The 23,116-nt window shown below is 36.4% G+C and overlaps 3 protein-coding genes across 3 annotated transcripts; all 3 read left to right on the top strand.

Annotated features, from left to right (window-relative positions):
• Positions 1 to 775: 775 nt before the first annotated feature.
• On the top strand, positions 776 to 8,402 carry LOC104903650 (hypothetical protein). The gene is made up of 11 exons (XM_010691722.4): positions 776 to 1,744; positions 2,601 to 2,672; positions 2,796 to 2,885; positions 2,984 to 3,157; positions 3,740 to 3,830; positions 4,431 to 4,493; positions 4,577 to 4,643; positions 4,892 to 4,995; positions 5,086 to 5,212; positions 6,772 to 7,496; positions 7,766 to 8,402. The coding sequence occupies exons 1-11, from the start codon at positions 1,140 to 1,142 to the stop codon at positions 8,138 to 8,140; spliced, it is 2,493 nt and encodes an 830-aa protein (XP_010690024.2). The 5' UTR covers positions 776 to 1,139; the 3' UTR covers positions 8,141 to 8,402.
• A 1,146-nt stretch (positions 8,403 to 9,548) lies between these two features.
• Positions 9,549 to 12,491, top strand: LOC104903649 (putative disease resistance protein RGA3). Its single transcript, XM_048637101.1, has one exon. It carries the CDS (start codon positions 9,549 to 9,551, stop codon positions 12,489 to 12,491), a length of 2,943 nt encoding a protein of 980 aa, XP_048493058.1.
• Positions 12,492 to 18,436: 5,945 nt separating this feature from the next.
• LOC104903648 (pentatricopeptide repeat-containing protein At4g13650) lies at positions 18,437 to 22,810 on the top strand. Its single transcript, XM_010691720.4, has 2 exons — positions 18,437 to 18,723; positions 18,838 to 22,810. The coding sequence occupies exons 1-2, from the start codon at positions 18,628 to 18,630 to the stop codon at positions 21,922 to 21,924; spliced, it is 3,183 nt and encodes a 1,060-aa protein (XP_010690022.2). The 5' UTR covers positions 18,437 to 18,627; the 3' UTR covers positions 21,925 to 22,810.
• The last annotated feature ends 306 nt before the right edge of the window (positions 22,811 to 23,116 follow it).

Here is a 23,116-nt window from a genome sequence, read left to right as displayed (position 1 = left end):
AGTAAAAGTAACCCCTTAGCATTATAAAAAAGTAATCTCTAGTGTCAGTAAAATAACCCCTTAGTATTCGATAAAGTAATCTCTAATTCACTAAAAGTAACACTTTAACATTGAAAAGTAACGCGTTTTACTTTTTATAATAAATAAGATTATTTTATATATATAATGGGGATACTTTTTATGAACTAATTAATGGGCTACTTGTACATTTATTATGGTTACTTTTTATAAATATTTCAAGCTTATATAATAATTTGGTTTACTTTTGTGAACACATGATGTCACTAGAACAAATAAATAAGGTTACTCATACATTTAATTAAGGTTACTTTTATTAACTAATGAGGTTACTTTTATAATATAATCGGTCATTTGAAATATATATGAGGTTACTTGTAGAATAAATGAGTTACTCGTATGATAAAACAAGGGTACAAATAATAATAGTTACTTATTATGAAGTAATGGGTTCCTCGTATCATAAAATAGGAAAAAAAAATAGGGGAAATAAGAGGAGAGAGAAAATAGGAAAAAAAATAGGGGAAAAAAGAGGAGAGAAATGAGGCAAAAAAATAGGAAAAATGAGAGACATTAAAGAGAAGAAAAAAGAAAAAAGAAAGAGTTTACAAAAAAATGAGAGAAGGTGGGGAGGCGTATTTGAGAGGAGGGGAAGGGAATTAATGGTAAAATTCTAGAGAAAATAAGAGGAGAGAGAAAATTAGAAAAAAAAATAGGGGAGATAAGAGGAGAGAGAAAATGAGGCAAAAAAATAGGACAAAATGAGAGAAGAGAGAAAAAACAAAGAAAGAGTTTAAAAAAAAAAAATGAGAGAAAAAAGGAAAGGGGCGTGACAACATGAGAGAGGGGGAGAGGTTAGTTAGAGAAAAGGGAGTGGCCACACCATTAGTTGAAGGTGTGGCATGCCTCATATAAAAGTTTGTGAAGCCCAAAAACAAAAACAAAAACAAAAACACCACACCCCTTATCGAATCTGGTACCGCTCACAAAACACCATTTTCTTTCATCTCCCCCCCACTACTCCCACCTTATCTATCTCTCTATCTATCTATCTCTCCCTCCATTTCCCCATTCAACTTCTGCAATAAACACTCCCCCCTTATTCTCTCTCCTCTCTAACAATGTCAAACGAAGCCGACGAAGAACAACTCCAACATGAATCCGACTCCGACTCCGACTCCGACACCAATACCGACTTGGACTCAGACGACGAACTCAACAACAGGTCCTCGACCAATAGATACCCCTACGAACAACAACAACAACAACCACCAGGCGAATACGAAGCCTTATTCGGAGACGACGAGCAATTCGAAAACGTTAAGAAATTCGCCCGAGTATACCAATCACCCAGGTACAAGCGCGCTCTAGAGGAAGAAGAAAACAACATTGAATACGAGGAAGACAAATTTAACTTCCCTAAAGACAGAGAAAATTGGAGAGAGGAAGACTTGAGAGAGTTATGGGCTGATGCTCCATTTGATACTGATAAACCTGGGTGGGACCCAGTTTGGGCTGATGAACAAGATTGGAGAGCTGTTGCTGAGGAACTCAAAGAGGGTAATGACCCTCCAATTGCACCCTTTTATGTTCCTTATAGGAAAGGATATCCTGTTATACCCAATAATCATCATGATATTTCCAGCCCCAAATCGGTTATTGAAGAATTGGATCGAACTGAGGAGTTTATGAGATGGGTTAGCTATATTTTTCCGGATGGTAGCTCGTAAGTTTTTCTATTTTTAGTGTGTTTTTGCTTCGTTTTGCTTTTCTGCTGGTGACTTTTTTCAAAATGTGGGAATTTGAAGGGTTTTTGGGTGGGGTTATTTGGCGTTTAATGTGGATTTGAGAAACTTTCAAGTAGATATTAATGTAATGTGGATGTTTTAATCTGCTGTCGGGGTTTTGGAGTATTGGGTTTATGTTATTGCTGGCTTTGCTGCTAATTTAGTTGCTAGTAATATGGGATTTTTTTTAATCTTTTGAATGAGAATGTTGGGTTGGTTGCGCCTGTATTTGTTGTTTTTACTTGACTGGTTTTGGTTTGCTTAAGCTGTGTAAATCATAATGGGAATGTGTTATGTGTGTGGCTGTGTTTCATGTAATTGTCTAGTCGACTTTCATATTGAGGTGTTTGAGCCCTTATCCATTCCGGTGGTTGATATGCCTTTCGGAGTTGTTTGGGATCTTTGGCTAATGGTATGGTATCCTGATTCATGATACTGGATATCTTTGTGTATTGTCTGGTTGGTTTATACCTAATGACAATGAAGCACTTGTTCAAGATAATAGGTCCGTCAATTTCGGTGCTATACCCATAGCTATGCACTCTGAGTTTTTCGTTGTAGTCAAACACTATTTGTGGCTATTAGACAATACATAGTTTTTGTTCTTAGCTACTCTCTAGGTGGCATAGCAATTGTGCTTTTGCTACTCTTGAAGTTCAAGACAAACTTTAATGCATATTGCTTTAATGGAAAACATTTCTGGGGGAAAAAGTCTCGTTATGTCAATGTGTTGTCATAAATTGGTAGCGTCTATTTTGCTTGCTAATGGCTTTTCTTATATGACAATTTTAAAAGGTATGAAGGCACTGTCTGGGATGACTTGGCTCATGGAAAAGGTGTTTATGTTGCTGAGCAAGGTCTAGTGAGGTCAGTTTTTTGTGCATTCTGTGCAACCTATTATTATAATAAATGTAAACATCAATCAATATGGACTTTAGTTTGAACGATCTATGAGTGACAAGTTGTAATATAAGGAGTTTTTTACTGTAGGTATGAAGGAGAATGGCTTCAAAACAACATGGAGGGGCATGGTGTTGTCGAAGTTGAGATACCTGATATAGAACCTCTTCCAGGCTCCAAGTATGTCTAGTAACTATGGACTACTGCAAATTATTAAATTTTAGGGTAGAGCTTTTGGATTCTGAGCTTCTGATAAACTTATTGGATGATTGTGTCAGACTTGAAGCAGATATGCGTGCTGAAGGGAAAATCATAAAGAGAGATTTCATGAATCAAGAGGATAGAGAATGGCTGGAGAAGGATATTGAAGACACTGTTCATTTTGCTAATGGAACTTATGAAGTCCCTTTCTATGAGAATAATGAGTGGATAAGACAATTTGGAAAGAAGCCGTAAGTTATTTCTGTGAAGTTTCAGTTTTTTTCTCTTCTCTAGTTATTCAATATCTACTTTAATTTTTCTGGTTCCATGATGTTGATGACTATACTTTATATTATTGCATATTATGTGATATATATCTGGTCAAGATGCCTGCTATTTCCTTTTGCATCAATTCTTTTGGATTTATGGCACCATGTGTTGCAGAGTCCTGTATAAAGATATCTGAGAGTCATTCTTACATTCTGTGTAACATAGAGCTGTAGGCATGGTCAGCTGGACTAAAATGTGGCAGTACAAAATTTGACCTATTCCCTGTAATGATTACTACATTTATCATGGGAATAGAGTAGTATCAAGTAAATGATAGGCATGAGATAGAAAACATATATATACCAACTTTGGAGGGTCATGTATTCATGTCTACCCTCTGAGAAACCGTGGTTGCCATGAAAATTTGCCTGCTTATTCACTTTAAGCGGAAGGAGATTTTCTTTTACTAGACTTCATTTTTTTCAGCAGTAGCTTTCTAATTAATTACAAGGCTTGAGCATCAATCCTTTATTATTCTACTCATCTTATGCTTACCGTGCCAGGGAAAAAGGTCGGTATCGTTATGCTGGTCAATGGAAGCATGGACGAATGCATGGTTGTGGTGTGTATGAAATGAATGAGAGGCCCATCTATGTAGGTGCATGAGAATACTTAAAAGTCTGTTTACTTGAATTTTTTTATCTAATTTTCTCCCCTTATGACCAGCTATCAAACATCAACTTCCATAACAAATTGCCTTTTGGACTATAATCTTGCATGGCCTGTAAGGCTGTAATGGCACTGATGTCAGAGCCTTAATCCCAATAGATTGAGGAGTTGATTTTATCTATATTGGTCTTTCACATTGATTGTGTGTCTCATCTCTTATCTATCAAGCTTATATGCTACCACAAACCTAATTCCTTTTGTTGTTTCTAACACCTCTCTGTCCAAGTCATATTTGGCTGCCCTTGACTTTTTTCTGAAATCTTCAGTCACCCAATTTTTAACTATCGTAACTGGTGAGTCATCTAGTCGACATTTCACATACTCAAACTATCTTATCCGGTTTCACTTATCTCCAGTGACCCAAATTTCAACTACCATGACTTGTGTGTCATCTAGTTGATGTCTCACATGTCCAAAGTATCGTAACTGGCTTTCTCTATGGTCACTCCCTTCTTTTGATTCTCTAAGGTCAAATAGTGGCTGAATTCATGTATTCTAAATCTTCATGGTTTTGTGGATTTGAAGGGCCGATTCTACTTTGGTGAACGGGTGGAGGAATCTGCTGGTTGTGATGAAAATATTTCTATGGTACAACTATTTAATTCTTAGTTCTTTTTTTTGGTTGAGGTAGGGATTTTTTGGGATTTTGCTCTTACATAATGACTATTCAGATGCATGCAGGTATAGCTGAAGTTGCCGCAGCCAAGGCTAGAATGTTTGTTAACAAGCCCGATGGAAGTAAGTCTTTTCATGTCGTAAACAAACATTACTATTCGGAAATCATAGGATTGATAAGAGAAGACTGGGGAGGGGTGAGGATCTAGCATGTTATTTGTCTTATCATGTTATTTGTCTTCAGCTACTAAAGGAACAATTGTTGGCTATGCAAAATTTCTCTAGTCTAAAGTCTCTACTGATCCATAGTGTGAACCTTAATGTGACATTAATGAACCAGTTGTAATGGTTGTTCTTGTGATTTGGTGCAGTGGTCAGAGAAGAGAGGGGTCCATATAGCGATCCTCAGCATCCATACTTTTACGAGGAAGAGGATGTATGGCAGGCTCCAGGTTTCATCAACCAGTTTTACGAAGTATGATGCCTACCTATTCTTGAGTATGAACAGAGGGTTTACCTCTTTTGCATGTTTGAAAGCATGAAAACCAATGTTTCTATGATTCAGGTTCCTGATTACTGGAAAACTTATGTGCATGAAGTGGATGAAGAAAGGGAAATGTGGTTGAACTCTTTTTACAAAGCACCATTAAGACTCCCGATGCCTGCAGAGCTTGAATATTGGTGGGAAACAGGTGTGTATTTCTCCCACTTTTATTCCCTATAAGTTATTATTCTCTCAAGAATTAGTGTAGGTTTAGATATGAATAGAGTATCCACCAACAAAAAAAAGATATGAATAGAGTAACAGACCTTGAAAATCGGTCGAAAAATAGCATGAAGCAAACGGAATTACTGCATGCAAACCATAAAAACATTTGGGCACTGCTACATCCTTTTCATTTTTATGTTTTAAAAAATACTTACTAGAGCTCTTATTGCCTCTGTCATGTCATCTCCTTCCGCAAAGAGTATTTATTTGTGTATGCTCCTTACGTTACGCTGTTTGGTTTATATGAATTTTGATGTGTTATTATACAATAAATATATGCATGACATTTAATTTTAAGTGAGGAATACTGTATATGCGCTTTTAGTTCTTAATACATTCTAATATTATACAAAAAGCTCCCATATTGTGTATGCATTACGTGCACATCTGAGCTTGTCTTCATAATTGATGTAATGATAGCATTGCTGTTTTTAATAGATATTTAAGTTATTCGCAAGAATGACAATAGACTTGTATGTATTACAATTATGCAAAAAGCTCATATACTGTGTATGCATGGCGGCATGGAGTGCATTTATTAGCTTGTCTTTATAATTGATGTAATGATAGCATTGCTGTTTTTAATAGATATTTCAGTTATTCGCAAGAATGACATTAGACTTGTATGTATTACAATTATGCAAAAAGCTCATATACTGTGTATGCATGGCGGCATGGAGTGCATTTATTAGCTTGTCTTTATAATTGACAACAATGTAAACAAAGATCGCAATGTTCTTCAATTCTGTGTCGGAAACTTGGCCAGGCAGGGTAGGCTCATCCCAGGAATGTGATGCCGGCTCGGCCTGTTCTGTGCTGTTCCAGATGCAGCACCAGCCCTGGCCCGGCCCGGCCCAAAGTGTCAGCGATGTGGGCTGTGCTAAAAAACCGTCCTAGGCACGTCAGTGTGTCACGTGACCCAACACAATTTTTCATGCCATGTCGCCTTTGGATTAAATTGAGCCGGGATTTTTCTGTGGCAACTCCTGCTTTGGGCTAGCACAACCTAGTCTTTACTACTACATGATGTTTGCTAACAATATACTTGCTCCGTTCTTTTTTAGTTGCAACATTTCCCTTATTTGGAAGTTTCATATTAATTGCAACATTTTCTTATTTGGTAATATCTTCTCTCTATCTCTCTCCTATCACATGGGCTTATCTATCTCTCTCTCTCTTTCTCTCTCCTCTTCACATGGGTTTCTTTAATAATGTGTCAATTGGGTATGTTGCAATTATTATAGCACGGAGGTAGTATGTTTCATTGCTGCAATCCCCTAATCTTGATGTGACTGCGGCTTTATATGAATATTTCACCACCTGCTGCTGGATGGAGATTAAGCAGTTATATGCTTATTAATTTATCAGCATGGTCTCTACTTTTGTATCTCTGTATTCTTCATCAGTTAAGATGTCTGCTGTATCTTATGTGTTTGACCTAATATTATCTCATTGCTTCAATTTGGATTGCTACCAAAACAGATCGAGCTCCAGAATTTGTTCTTTTAAATAAGGAGCCAGAACCTGACCCTAATGATCCATCTAAGCTCATCTATACTGAGGACCCTGTCATAGTGCACACACCAACTGGGCGAATAATCAATTACATCGAGGACGAAGAACATGGTGTCCGCTTGTTTTGGCAACCTGTTCCAAGAGATGGTGAAGATGTTGACCCAACAAAGGTCAAATTTTTGCCTCTTGGGATGGATGAGTTCTATGGACGAGAAACAGATGTAAAGAACGAGGGCATTTGGAAGCGTTTGGTATGTTCAATAGAGAATTCATGTAAACCCTGGTTTGAGAAACTAGAACAATGGACTGAAGAGCAGAAGAAAGCGAGTGAAATTAGAAAGAAGCTTTTAGAACAGGAGCTTGAATTGGCAGAGGCTGAACTGAGCTTGGAAGAGGCCCTTGAAGACATGGAGGAGGCGTTGAAACAACAAGAGAAAGAGGCAGAAAAGAAAATTGACATGGATCTTGAGGAAGAAGATGTGTCAGTTTCTTCTTCTTTACCTGCTGAACAGGAGGAGAAAACTTCACCAAAGGAGGAGATCGAAGATGAGGATGAGGAGGAAGAGGAAGAAGATGATGATTTGGCTCCGTCAAGTTTTGGGTCTGTTGTAGATTCAAAGGACAAAAAAAGTGGATCTGGGAGGTCTCCGTTCTCTACACTTTCACTTGCTTCGACTGGTTTTCTCTCAATGGTGAGTTATTCTTAATACACTCGTTTGTTTCCCTTGCGGTTTGATGGAACTTCCAACTAAAATATTCTGTGTACGATAGATGGTTTTCCAATCCCAATTCTCAATCCTGAAAACACCTTTATTCTCTTATTGTAAGAGTGAGTTTTATTAGAATGACTTATCTATTTACCTGTCAAAGAAATTAAGCAGCACTTAATTCGTAGAAACTACTTTTACTGTTTTAAGATTGAAATACTAAATTACCTTATCGTTCTTCATTTCTTTTACAGGTTCCATCAGTGGTTGAGAAATCATTTGCAATGTGGAAGAAGGAAAGATCTCCACAGAAAGCTCCACAGGCATCATGTAGCAGTAACACAGGCTGTATTGAATATTCTCATTTGGTCTCTTTTCCCCAAGCATTTCCGGACAAAATGAGCTTGAGAGCAAAAGGGCAGGCTGTTCTAAGGCTCCAGGTGAAACGGGGTAGAAAATTGTTTGGTGCATCCCGAACATCCTCTTCCCAGTCAACATGCTCCGAAAATCCTCTCAAAGAGGATATATCTCAGGTGCTCCATTGGTTTGCTGCACCTCCACAAAGTAACTTAGACAGGATATTATCTTTGCACATACCAGTTCAATGCTTGGATTCATGCAGTGGATAATGCTACAGTAAATGTAGTGCTACCTTTTTGTAGTTTTTTTTTCGAAGAAAAGGTTTTGTTGTCCGGGATGAGTTGAGTTTCCGATCATGTATGGCTCTAGCCTCGGTAAGTAATAGCGGAATCATTGAAATTGATCTTTCTTGTTTATTGCAGCATTGTTGTGTTTTCGAATGAAGAAAAGCATAATTGATTAGTTCTGTAGCAGACAATTTCATAACCATGTATGCTACATACATTGTTGTATTGCAGTATTGTTGTGTCATCTTGTTACATCAGTTGCATTGCTGGTATTAGTTATAGTTGTTTGGATAATATCAAATGTAACGAAATTTGTGGCTAAATCTCGAGTGAACCTGATTGGACTCGTATGAATATTTAAATTCCTTTGGCTGGTTTGGGATGGTTCCCCTCCATTCATACAGAGTATTTGTTCCATTTCACCTCAAATATAATAAAAATTGGAGTATTGTTTTACAATGTTATTTATTTTAAGATGTTTAAAAATCAATCAAGTATAATGTGATAATATGTTTGGACGATTTAATTACTATGTGTTGTGTATTCTACCTCCAGAATAACAATAATAATGAACAAAAGGAATTAGAAGTGTAGTAATACATGGATTTGATAGAAATTGAAATTCACTGCTTATTTTTGTTTATATATATATATTGGTAGAGAAGTGTTCTATTTTACCGGAACCTCTCACATAACACATTGGTATGATATTTTTATGATATTTAAATGGACAATTTTTTAAGAGGAAGCAAAAACAATAATTTCGTTCAAGAAAGTTAATTAAATTAGAATAAAATTAAAAGAGGTAGTATTTCGAAAGCTTGATGTAAAAAAGATGGTTTAAAGTAAAATTTCCAAAAGTAAATGACAAAAATTGACTACCAAATTACTAATGTTGCACAAACGTTGTATAAGAATCAAAAATTGGCTTAATTATGATCACAATTTGAACATTTTTAACCCCTCTATAAAGAAAATTAGGCAAAGCTCAAACTTGGTTGCTTGTTAATGGCAAAAAATGATAGAATAAGGGGTAAGCTTTTTTTTTTATCCATGAGCCACGAAGGCAATACAAAGTACAAAGAAGGAGAGGGGGATTCGAACATGTGATCTATCGTTCACAGTACCTCAATCTTAACCACTAGGCTAAGACATCCTTGGTATGCGGTAAAGGTTGGCAAAATATGACATTTTGAGTTTTTCTTTGTTGTGGGACTTGGGAGCCTCCAATCCACACAAACTAAAAGAAATATCATGCTTGTCGGCTACTAGGCCCTCTTTTTTCTTGTTTGTGAATTCTAATGAACATTCATACATTCACACTCCCATTATTCAGTAAATTGCTCATAACCTGAACTTGTAACGAAGAAAAACAAACAGACACAGGAAAATGGATGCATCAGTAGTTCTCACACTGATACAAACTCTTGTGCAGCTACTTGATTCTCCCTCTCTTGAATCTATATTGGGTTACAAAACTCAACTTAAGAAACTCAAGACCACCATGACCACTGTCAGAGCTGTGCTACTTGATGCTGAGCAGCAACAGAGACAACAACTTCAGCTTACCAACACCCTACAAGACAAGCTCGAGAGGCTCAAGGAGGCTGTTTACAGAGCTGATGACTTGTTTGATGAAGTTGCTACTATTGCCCAGCATAAGACCCTTTTGTCTGGTAATCGTGTCAGTAAAGAGGTTCGCCTTTTCTTCTCTCACTTCAATCCACTTCGTTCTTGTTTCACATTACGTCGAGAGATTAACAATATCAGGGAGATTATGGATGATATAGCCAAAGATCATCATGACTTTGGTTTATCGGCTCAATCAGTTGGTCTCCAGGTGAAGAACATCTCGAGGGAAACTAGCTCTTATATATGCGAGGAAGATGTGATTATTGGGAGAGATGCGGACAAGAGGACTGTGGTAGATATGTTAGTAGATACTAATGTTCAGAAGGATGTTTGTTTTATAAGCATAGTTGGTATTGGAGGATTGGGAAAAACAACTCTTGCCAAACTTGTTTATAATGATGACACGATTCAAAAGGAATTTATATTGAAGATGTGGGTTTGTGTCTCTGATGATTTGAATGTGAAATCACTTCTTGGTGAAATTCTTAGAGCTGCAACCAACACGTCCGTTGAAGGTGGTCTGAACCTGGACCAGCTCCAGATGAAATTACGGCAAGCACTTGAGGGGAAGAAATATCTCCTTGTTCTGGATGACGTTTGGAATGAGGATGTTAATGAATGGCTCAAGTTAGGAAATTCTTTGACTGGAGGTGGGATGGGTAGTAGAATTGTGGTGACTACTCGCTCTAGAGTGGTGGCGAAAATTGTAGGAAGCCACAAGATACACGGATTGGAAGGCCTTTCAAAGCTAGACTCTTGGAATTTGTTTGAGAGGATGACACTTGAACCGGGGCAGCATCAAATGGAGGCGCACTTAGTTGATATTGGCAAAGAGATTGTTCGAAAGTGTGCTGGTGTTCCACTTGCCATAAGGGTCATTGGAAGTCTTCTTCAAGGAGTTGGCGAAAGTATGTGGCAATACATAAAAAACATCGACTTGGCAAACAGAAAACAAGATGATCATCAGATCAATAGCATACTACCTGTGTTGAAGATCAGTTATTTTTATCTTCCGGTTCATTTGAAGATATGCTTTAGTTACTGTGCCGTATTCCCCAAAGATTATAAGATTATCAAGGAGGATTTGATTTGTCTTTGGATGGCACAAGGCTTTATTGTTCCATTAGATGATAGAGAGAGTTTTGAAGATGCAGGTGAAGACTATTTCATGAATTTGCTCCAAAGGTGCTTCTTTCAAGATGTAGATCGAGATGACAATGGTAACATTAAGTCGTGCAAAATGCATGATTTGATTCATGATGTTGCTAGAGAAGTAGCAGGAACCGATATCTATAGTGCACGCTGTTTCAGTGAGAAAACTCAACATTTCTTTTTCGATTATTCTGAGGAGACCACAACTCTTGGCCATCAGTTAACCAAGATGAAAAGGTTACGTACATTTATACAACCATTTAAATATAACAAATGCGAGATGAAGGGGCTTCTAGAACTGAGACATTTAAGGGTATTAGATATAAGTAGAGCCCGTTTAAAAGAGTTGCCAAGCATGATAAGTGAACTAATGCATTTGAGGTATCTTGACCTCTCTGAAAATTTTATTCTTGTTGTGCTTCCTACATCCATTACCCAACTTTATAATTTGCAGACACTAAAATTACGTGGTTGTTACAAGCTAAAAGAGTTGCCAAGGGAGTTGAGCAATTTAATTAATCTCAGGCATCTTGATCTACATGGTTGTCCGAGATTGACTCATATGCCTCCAGGTTTGGATCGTATGACTAGGTTGCATAAGCTAACAAGGTTTGTGCTTGGTAAAACAAGCACTTGTTGTGGGTCATCTGGTCCTGATGCTGCTGGTATTAGAGACTTGAAAGAGCTTACCAATCTCAGAGGCAACATGGAAATTAAGGTGCAACTAGGCTATACATATGATACAACAGAAGCGAGGGAAGGGAGGTATTTGATAAACAAGCCACACTTATTGGAAATCAACATATACTGGTATCTAGAGCCTAACCAATACAAACATATTGATGAAATTAGTGACGCGGGGAATAATTCAGAAGCCTTGATGCAAGGCCTCCAACCCCACTCTAATCTTAGAAAGTTAAGGTTGTATTTCTATCTTGGAGTTCGTTTCCCAAACTGGGGGAGTTTATCAATGAACCTTGAAGGTTGTCTACCAAATCTTGTTAAAATAGTAGTTGAAAACTGTATAAGGTTAGAGTATCTTCCATTGATGAGTCAACTGCGTCATTTGAAAGTCCTTGAATTAACAAGATTGTTGGAAGTGGAGTATGTGGAGAGCAGTAATATTGTAGGAGAAGGGGATTGTACAACATCAAGTAAGTCAACACAAGTATTTTTTCCATCTCTTGAAAAGCGTGAGCTATATGGATTGCTAAAGCTGAAAGGATGGTGGAAATCGTCAGTACATATAAATTTAGAATCTGGGGATGGTGAGACAAAGGTGGAGAATGAGCAGCAACAAAAAGAAAAACAATTGTTAACAACAGAGATGTATAATTTATATTCATTCCCTCAACTTTCTTGTTTAGACATTTCGTGGTGTCGTGGGATGACTACTTTTCCCCTATGTGAGAAACTGGAAACATTGACATTGGATGGTTTTGATGAAGCATTGGGACCAAGAATGAGGGGGAGGAGCATTGATTTATCTTCCTCTCAACGTCGACGAATAGAAGAGGAAGAGGAAGAGGAAGAGGAAGAGGAAGGATGAGGGAAGTGTGAAGAAGATTGTCATGACCAAAAAAAAATTGAACAAGAAGTGCGGTGAAGGACAAGAGTTCAGAGCCAATTTGATGGCTCAATTTTCTCGGCTATATTTAATTAGGATTTTGCTATGAACCTATGGCTATATATGCTATAACCCCAATAATTATAGGATTTGTTGAAGTCTTATCTCAATTATTATATTACTAGTTTTTAACCCGTAAAAAAAATACACGAGAGTTATTGTAAATATATGATTTGGATCCATGTACGGAAACTGTTTTGTTTATTAAGTAATTATTTTTGTTTCAAATCTATCAAATACATCATTATTACAATCCATGTATTTTAAAGTTAAAAGAATATACAACGTAAAATTATATTTCACGATACATAAAAATCTTGCGTTATTTTAAGGTTACAAACTAGTATTTAGGCCCGGACGTTGCTCCAGGTTGGTACTGTTTTACAAATTTGATATGCACTTTTTTCCATTCTCATTAAAATATATTAAGAAAAACTCAACATTTAAAAGGTACAAATATAATAATGTGGATACTTAGACCATGATTAAAAGTTGGTTGAGATGGTAATTGTGTCATATATAATTGCAAGAGGTCACGGGTTCAAATCTTGTTGCAAGCTAATTTTACTTTTGTTGATTAGCATGACTTGTCACTTGCATTGGACAATTCTAGTGGAGTAACAGAGGTGCGACGTGGCGTGTTTACATTGCATGGAGGTGCCACATGCCGTGTATACATTGTCACGCACGCCTTTTAATATATTTGTATAGATCTTAGGGAAAACTTAAAAAAACTACCTTTTATAACCAACTTTTTTCAAAAACCTACCTTTTAAAAATTTTCTCTCAAAAAACTACCTTATATAACAAATTCCTTTCAATATACTACCATTTTATGTTTATATTTAATACTAATCAATAAATGACAGTCACCGTAGGTGTTGTTGCCGACAGGGGAGCGAGAAAAGAAGAGAGGAACGAGAAGCGAAGAAAGAAAGCAATTAACGATTACTTAATCATTGGTGATTAAACCTCATTTATGATAAAATGGTAGTACATTGAAACAAAATTTGGGTGTTGTTTGGTTGGAAGCTATTTCCCTTGGAAATACAAATTCCTAGGAAATACATTATGAGTGTTGTGTTTGGTTGGAGGGAAATGGGAGAAGCATAAGAAATACAAATTCCAAGGGAAATAGAATTTCCCATGAAACAAAGGAAATCACTCACCAAGCCCCCCCTTGGTGAGTAATTTCCTAGGAAATGCAATTTCCTGTGGTGTCAACCAAACAATTTTGTCTAATTCCTAGGAAATTTAACAAGGGAAATAATTTCCCATGAAATGAAAATTCCCATGGGAAATTACTTCCCATGTGAACCAAACGAGCCCTTGTTATATAAGGTAGTTTTGTGAAAGAAAATTTTTAAAAGGTATTTTTTGAATTTTTTTGATTATAAAAGGTAATTTTATGAAATTTTCCCAAAATCTTATAACCTTGATAAATACTACATTCGTCCTTTATTAGTTTACCCACTTTGACTTATAACACTATTCATCTTTATTACTTTGACCGTCATTTGTACTTTATATGTAAAGAAAATATAATCATGTGTGATATTGTTTGATTCGTCTCAATATGTAGTTTTGGAATATTAAATTTTTATAATTTTTACAAATACATAATTAGAGATATTATTACTCAAAGTTTTACATCGATAATGTGACAAGTCAAAAAGGGTAAACTAATAAAGGACGGAGGGAGTAGATTACAAATATGTAAATGAAACAAAAAAACACATCAAAATACAACGAAAGTTCTTGTTTATATATTTAAGATTTTAGGAGGTTTCTCCTAAAATGATGCTCTGAATTTTTATCTTGTGATTTAAGCTTTTGTAATCATATCGTGTATTAAGAATATATTTTGAAATCGACTTATGACTTATCAGGTTAAAATTGATTTGCCTGAATGAAAAAGTTCTTGCTCTAACCATTGCTTCATTTAGAGGCTCACATAAAATCATAATTTGCTCCCCTATGGCACTCAATGATGCAACCACTTCCACTCCAACTTTCCACTATCCTTCTTAACCATTCTCTGGTGTTGTCTTGCACCATTACTGCACTGCACTGCACAGACCGCCCATTGACCACCATACACCAGGCTGCCACTACTTGCACCGAGAATTATGGGCAGAATGTACAATTTAAGGGAGAAATAGCACAAAAATGAAAATCTTAAGTGACCTGTTGTTTGATCATATTATTTTTCGTAATATATACTTGTTTAGCTGATCATCCAATCATCTACTAGTTTTATTTAACTTAATAGTTGCCTATTTTTTCTCCTATTGAGATCTAAAGTGTTTCCTAATAATATTGTTTAACTGATCGATGTTGGTATCTATGTGGCGAATCAATCAAATTGCGAAAATGTTTTATTTTTTTTAGTATTTTTTTTTTTTTTGCAAAATGACTCGTGATCACGCACTAGTAACATACGATAAATCCTTATATTTTTTTTCCGGTAAATGAATTCTTGAGGAAAAAAAGTATGTTTTTCAAAAATAAATGTTGATATGTAAACCCTAGAGCCTTAAGCTCAGCACACAAATTATATTCTCATTTTGATTTTTTTTCCTTTTTGGTCAATAAGTAAAACATTAATTACATCATGCATGCAAATTATTTTCTTGATTGATGAAATCTACATAAATCAGTTATGAAATTATTTTTACATTGTGAAAAAATCATAAAATCAGAAATAATTATCGCATATATATATCAAGAGATGTCTTAAGTGAGTAATTAATCAATTACGTAAATATTTTTTTTTTAAAAGAGGGTCGTCACTTAAATAACTAATGTTCTTCAAATATAAAAAGACTTGTAAAGATCATAGTAATATTTACCTATTTGAAGAAAAAAAAATATCATAACCATAATACCATTCTTAATTATCGTAAAAAAAATATTATAAGTTGCATCGTTCTATTTTAATTAATATTGTTCAAATTTTAAAAAAATATGCATACACATTTAAGATATTTCCTATTTTAAGTTGCCGATTCACAATTCTCATCCAAAATTATTAACTTAATAGTTTCGTTATGTATCTAGATATTTATATTCTATATCTACATATAAAGCTAGGTTCATTTCGCCTATGTGTCATTTAATAGCACACTCTGCCCACATAATTAGGGTTGTTCATCGGTCTAGGATCGGACTGGTGGACCGGATTTTTGGGATTCTTCGGACCGGGGGAACGGACCTGATTTTTCCGATCCGACCCAGGTCTCGACTAGAAAAATCAGGTCCGGTCCCCGGTCCGGACGTGTTGGACCTGATTTTTGATTTTTTTTGGCTTTTAAATGTTCTATTTGGACCTGTTGGGCATGTTTGGACCTTTGTGGACCTATTTTTGAGATATGTTACATGAAATATACATCCAAATGCAAGTGATGCAACTAACTTATAACTTCATTAAAGTACAAGTCTCAAACATAAAAACATAAAACCAAATACAAGTCTTTAACTTAAATATTAAGTAAATATTTCATATCAAAGAGTCCACAAATACGACGTCGTCCACATCATCCAAATGCTCACTTTGAGACTTTGTTAATAAGAAAGGAAAAATAATTAACAACAAAGTAATAAATTTACAAGTTAAAAATAAAAAATAACATTTGTAAATTGTAATCACCTTTCTCAACTTACTCTAAGTCTCACAAATTTTTGTTCCACATCAACTCCATGAACCCTTAGCACGAAACCAGTCTCGTGTGCAAATGATAGCTTGGACCGTCTTGTATGAACATCAAATTTAACAATGAATGTATTAATTCAAAAATAATGCATAACAAAATCAAATTACCAAGTTCTATTAGCAAATGAAAAAACAAAGATGCATTACCTTAGGAGCCAAAGAACTCCTAAATGGATCAAGACACCGTTTCCCGGCACTAAAAGCATATTCTGAAGCAACTGTAGACAATGGATCAACTAGAATATCTCGTGCCATGCGTGAAACAATAGAAATTCGATGTCCATCTCTACTTCACCAAGACAATGCATCAATGTCTTCTTCCTCTAGCCCTAGTTGTTCATTTAAGTACCTCTCAAACTCACTCCTTATATGTCCACTTGATCCCTTCAACCTTTTAGCTCGATCTCTAAGGTTTTTCATGTAATCATTTCCATCTTGCATTGGATCATCATCATTCGAGTCAAGTGACATATTATCACTATTTTGTGCACTTTGAGGAGCAAAAGAGGCATACAATCTCCTATACTAATCAAATAAAGAGTAAGCAAACTCTTTCACATCATTAGCAAGCATGGACCCTCTTTCTTTACCATAAATGTTGCTAAGTGTCAATTCAACTACCGCCATCTTAGCATGAGGATCAAGTCTTAGCATGAGGATCAAGTATCATTGCAGCAACATAAATTAACTTATTCATCTTCTCAACATACATTCCCCCAATACTTATCATACTTCTTCTTCATTGAAGAGGCCATAGCTCTAAAATTTTCATTGTCACTTTTCTCCCATTTGTTAAGCATATCATCTAAAAGAGCAATCTCAAACGAGCTTTTATTACTAGTCACATAATGAGAACCAGAAATGCGACGAGTTAATAGGTAAAACCCTTTTAAAATCATTACCAACCTCTCCACTTTTTTCAAATCATCAAGTTCAGGGGGCCTTTCATTATCTTTCAAATTCACTCCATCAGGTAGGGATAATCCATTAAAGACATGTTGAAATTTCACAGCACTGTCCCACATTGTAAAGGTCGAGTTCCAATGGGTGGGGACATCAAAAGACAAAGAAGATTTGCATTCTAGGTTAGCTTTTGAAACAAATTCCTTAAATATTTGTATTCTTGCAGGAGAATTTTTCACATACTTAACGACATTTCTAACTCTATCAATGCACATACCATGTTCTCTAATACCATCCCACACAATAGGATTGATTATATGAGACATACATCTAATGTGCAAATATTTTCCATTACCAACACATCCAGCTCGTTGAACCATTCTTCTAAGGTGTGCACAAGCAACATCATTAGAACTAGCATTATCAACACCACTCTCGAACTCATTAATGCCACCAACACGCCAAAATTATTACATTTGCCACACAAATGGCAACGAACACTCACCCTCACCATTAATGCTCTGCAACCACAAACCTTAGTCCCTAATATATATACTACTTTGTACTTAAAGCTGAATAAAAAAAGAGTGTCCTTTTAACGAAACGACTGAAGTTTAACTTTACTGAGAATCAATGTTGAACAACTACCCTTGATTGTACAACTTGAGTTCACCAAGACTCTTTACGCTTCCAATTTACTGGAGAAAGACATTGAATAGGTTCCACAGGTTATTGGGAATAAGCACTCATAGTGACTACCTACCTAGCAATTAACTCTAAGAAGACACGTAGAAACAACCAAAATTAAGAATTTGACTGGGAGGATGCATTGGGAAGGAGCTAATTTCACCGAGCCTAGCTCTTCTTAATTTTTTCGGGGCTAGGGTTTGTAATTTGGGGATTTTGGCCTACTTTACTTTTTCGCACCAAACTCTCTGATCTCTCACTAAATCTTTATCTCTATTCATTTTTTCATTATCACACTAATACCCGTATGCCTGTTAGTTTGTCAAGTGTGTTTTTTAAAAATAAAATCATATAAATTTGCAGATTACGGTTTCGATTTGCAAAAATGCGAACTCAACCCAAACCACAAATCGCCTTTTGCTTGAAATATCAAACCAACCCACAACTTTGAAACCATAAACCAATGCTGACCGAAAAAAAAACAGTTTGAATTATAGTTTGATGCAATCCAGACCGCACTCAGAACCGCCCTATACTTTATCTACAAGCATTTCGCCATAAATACGTAGTGTATTATCTTTTCTACCCACTCCTGGGGAAGAAGTATTTCCCCATATCGCGTCAAAGTTCAAAATCAAAACAACTTCCCTACCGACCAAAGATGTGGCCGTTACTCTTTAACATCAACACATCAGTTACCAGTTACCACTATCACTTATCAATCCCTTTTGTGCGAGAAACAGAGAATAAATTTTGATGGTGTTCATAACAAACGCTCTGCACTATTCTTTGTCGATTCCCTTACTTAAATCCTTCCAATTCCATGCAAAATTCACTCTCTACAGTTTCCAGGTACAATAAAATCATTGCAACATATCCCCTTCCACTATAATATAAGTGACTCAGTTGTATTTTTCTACTATTCCATGTTATTTTGTTTTAACTCCATTGTTTTTCTGAATGTAGAATTATTCTGGGAATCTGATTTCAAGATTTAACTTAGCTAGATTGAGCAGCTCTTCTATTTGCCATGCTTTTGTTGAATTTCCGTCTGAAATTAATAAAAACGATAACAGTTATCGTCCTAATCATCAAACTTATCTCTGGCTTTTGGAAGGATGGATAAATTCCAGTTCCGGGTCGTTAATTGATTGCAGAAAGATTCATGGGTTGATAGTAAAATCGGGTTTTGTCGAAGAAATTGAATTAAATGGCCGTCTTTTGGACTTATATCTTGTCAATGATCATTTGTGGGATGCACACAATGTGTTTGATGAAATGCTTGAACGAGGCGTTAATGTATGTGTTTCTTCATGGAATAAGATTATTGCTGGATTTGCTGCAAAGAAATTGTCTAGGGAAGCATTTGGTCTGTTTACGCGAATGCTTGGTGAAAATGTGGATCCTGATGAGTTTACGTTTAGTAATGTGTTGAGGGCGTATGGTGGCGGTCTTGGGGAAAAGATTGATCTTTGCTGTATTGAGCAGATTCACGTGAAGATTATTGTATTTGGCTTTGATGGTAGTCGTTTTGTGTGTAACCCTTTGATCGACTTGTACTCGAAGAGTGGTATGATAGATTCTGCTAAATTTGTTTTTGATAATTTAGGTGACAGGGATAGTGTATCTTGGGTTGCTATGATGTCTGGCTTATCTCAGAATGGATGCGAGAAGCAATGTATTCGCCTATTCTGCGATGAGATGCATGCGCATGGTATACTCCCCACGCCATATGCTCTGTCGAGTGTTTTAAGTGCCTGCAGTAAGACAGAGGCATTTGAGCTCGGGCAGCAGCTTCATGGTCTTATCTATAAGTGGGGTTTTGCTTCTGAAGTTTATGTGTGCAATGCATGTGTGACACTATATTCTCGTATGGGAGACTCGATCTCTGCTGGCAAAGTTTTTGAGAAGATGAAGCACAAGGATGGAGTATCATATAATTCTCTTATATCAGGGCTTGCTCAGAAGGGACTTAGTGATCAAGCTGTTCATTTGCTACAAAAGATGCAGCGTGATTTTATAAAACCTGATTGTGTTACAGTGGCAAGCCTTGTAAGTGCATGTGCTACCATCGGATCCCTTGATAAGGGAAGACAGCTTCATTCATATGCTCTCAAGGCAGGATTCTGCTCTGATATGCTCATTGAAGGTTCTCTGCTTGACCTGTATGTCAAATGCTCTGATATTGAAACTGCACACAAGTATTTCCTTACAACTAAAAAAGAAAATGTGGTTCTGTGGAATGTAATGCTTGTAGCTTATGGGCAGGCTGGTAATCTAAGTGAAGCATATCAATTGTTTTCGCAAATGCAGATGAAAGGCTTGGAACCTAATCAGTATACATATCCAAGCATGCTTAGAAGTTGTACTTCTGTTGGAGCTGTTGATTTGGGAGGACAGATCCATACCCAAGTCATTAAGACAGGCTTTCAGTTAAACGAGTATGTTTGTAGCGTGCTTATGGATATGTATGCTAAGCATGGTTTCCTGGATACCGCTGAAAAGATTTTTGAGAGGCTCACTGGGAATGATGTTGTCTCTTGGACAGTTATGATTGCAGCATATGGGCAGTATGGAAAGTATGTTCATGCTCTTAAGCTCTTTGAAGAGATGCTGTACCGTGGGATCCAAGTAGATAATATTGGTTTGTCGAGTGCAATGAGTGCATGTGCAGGTATTCAAGCACTCTACCAAGGTCGGCAAATCCATGCTCAGTCATATATTCTTGGTTACTCTGATGATCTTTCAATTCGAAATGCTCTTGTTAGCCTCTATGCTAGATGTGGTAGACTTCGAGAAGCTTATCAGGCTTTTGAAAAAATTGATGTCAAAGATAATATATCGTGGAATGCATTGATTTCGGGGTTTGCACAAAGTGGACATTCTGAGGATTCATTGAGAGTATACACACACATGAATGAAGCTGGTGTAGAAGCTAATCTCTTTACTTACAGCTCTTCAATCAGCGCTGCTGCTAATATAGCAAATGTCAAAGAAGGGAAGCAGATACAAGCTAAATTGTTTAAAACTGGATACAACTTGGAAACTGAGACATCAAATGCCTTAATTACACTCTACGCAAAGTGTGGGTGTCTTGATGACGCCAGGAGAGTGTTCTCTGAAATTATCAACAGAAATGAGGTTACTTGGAATGCAATGATTACAGGATATTCGCAGCATGGTTGTGGAGAAGAAGCCCTGGAAATCTTTGATGAGATGAAAAGGGTTGGCGTGGTACCGAACTATGTCTCATTTGTTGGTGTATTATCAGCATGCAGCCATGTAGGGTTAGTGGAACAAGGGCTAGAGTACTTTGAGTCCATGAGTAAAGAATACAATTTGGTGCCCAAGCTAGAACATCATGTTTGTGTTGTTGATATTCTCGGACGAGCAGGTTTTCTAGGTCGCGCTAGAAAATTTATAGAAGATATGCAGATTGAACCAGATGCAATGATCTGGAGAACTCTTTTGAGGGCTTGCATTGTTCACAAGAACAAAGAAACTGGAGAGTTTGCTGCTCGTTGTTTGTTAGAGTTGGAACCAGACGACTCAGCAACCTATGTTCTCATGTCAAATATGTATGCCGTGACTAGGAATTGGACCTGTATGGATGACACCAGGAAAATGATGAAAGAAAAAGGGGTAAAAAAGGAGCCTGGTCGTAGCTGGATCGAAGTAAAGAACTGTGTTCATGCCTTTTATGCTGGTGATAATCTGCATCCTCTGGCAGATAAGATTTATAACTTCTTGGACAATCTGAATGAACGTGTAGCTAAAATTGGTTATATACAGGATCAGAACAGCCTTCTGGTTGATTTAGAAAAGAGTAAAGTTCTCAATGTTCATAGTGAAAGACTTGCTATTGCTTTTGGACTAATAAGCTCATCAAGCTCAATTCCTCTCCGCGTTATGAAGAATCTTCGTGTATGTGCAGATTGCCATAATTGGATCAAGAGTGTTTCAAAGATCTCAAATCGAACAATTATTGTGAGAGATGCATATCGCTTTCATCATTTTGAGGGTGGTTCATGTTCATGTAAGGATTATTGGTAAGTGAATTTTGGAAAAATATTCATGAAAATCAATACCCAAATATCCATATCCAATTGAGGTGTTGGATACACACCGGACATGGATATGCCAAGATGGTGACAGAGTAGGGGTTGGTCCAACATAGTCATCAGTCCGATGTTGCATAATGTTTATTCAGCTGCGTGCATACAGGTGTACCTGTAGTAGCTGCAGCCAAGGCAATTATGTCCATCAATAAGCCTGAAGAAGCAAATTACTGTCCATTCCAGTGCAAAAAGCAATCATATTGGGAGATGATGCAGAAAATCAGCTAGTCTTATGAAAACCATGGAGCTCATTCCTTTGGCAGGTGAATTTGGATAAAGTCGGAGATTGCAGGAAACTGATGCCAAACCAGGGAAACAAAACTAGGGACTATTTTTCTGGTTTGCAGAATAATTTGGTGAATGCTGTGATAATTGTCAAAGCAAATATTCATTAATTTGGAGCATTCTAGGAGAAGATCCTGGGGGCTTAATCGACACTACGCAAAAGTGTGAACCTGAAGATATTATTATATGAGCAGCTTCCAAAAGAAATGCAGCAAATTCCTTCAAAATAAACAAAGAAGAATAGATATGCAGCATTGTTTGCTGCACGATATACTGGAGTATGAAGTATCTGTGCTGTTTGTAGGGATGACAAGGAAGTCGAAATCCGGTCTGAATTTGAATCGATATAAAAAACAAAATCCTATTTGAATCCAAAAAAGTGAAAATCCAATTCAAATCCTTTACGAGGGAGAGATTATGTAAGATCTGACATATTTCTTCCTAAATCCGATCACTATCAACTTATAGATTAAAAAGAAGGATTATGTTTGCATTTGAAAAAGTCAAGTGAAATATAGAATGATTGTTTTCTACAATTCTGATATTTATGATCTCAAGTGATAAAAGATGTCCGAGTTCAACCTAAATTTGAGTAAAAAGTAACAAAAATTATTAAAAGAGATGGTCTAATTTTAATGTAAAAGTAGACCTAGTCACTAAATAAATTAAACTAGTCATCGAAGAAAATTAATCTAATTACTACTGGGCTTATTCTCTTTTTGATATTGGGTTTGTCATTGCCTAATTTTAATTTAAAAGTAGGCGGTCTTTTACAATACAAACTTAGTAAGAAATCCCGTCTGAACGAGCGAAACAATATCCAAGCTTGAATCCGAATGAAC

This window comes from Beta vulgaris, chromosome 9 (assembly GCF_026745355.1).
Source record: "Beta vulgaris subsp. vulgaris cultivar EL10 chromosome 9, EL10.2, whole genome shotgun sequence".
NCBI classification, from domain to species: domain Eukaryota; kingdom Viridiplantae; phylum Streptophyta; class Magnoliopsida; order Caryophyllales; family Amaranthaceae; genus Beta; species Beta vulgaris.
Note: the sequence above shows the minus strand (reverse complement) of the source record. Positions and strands in the feature narration are given on the sequence as shown.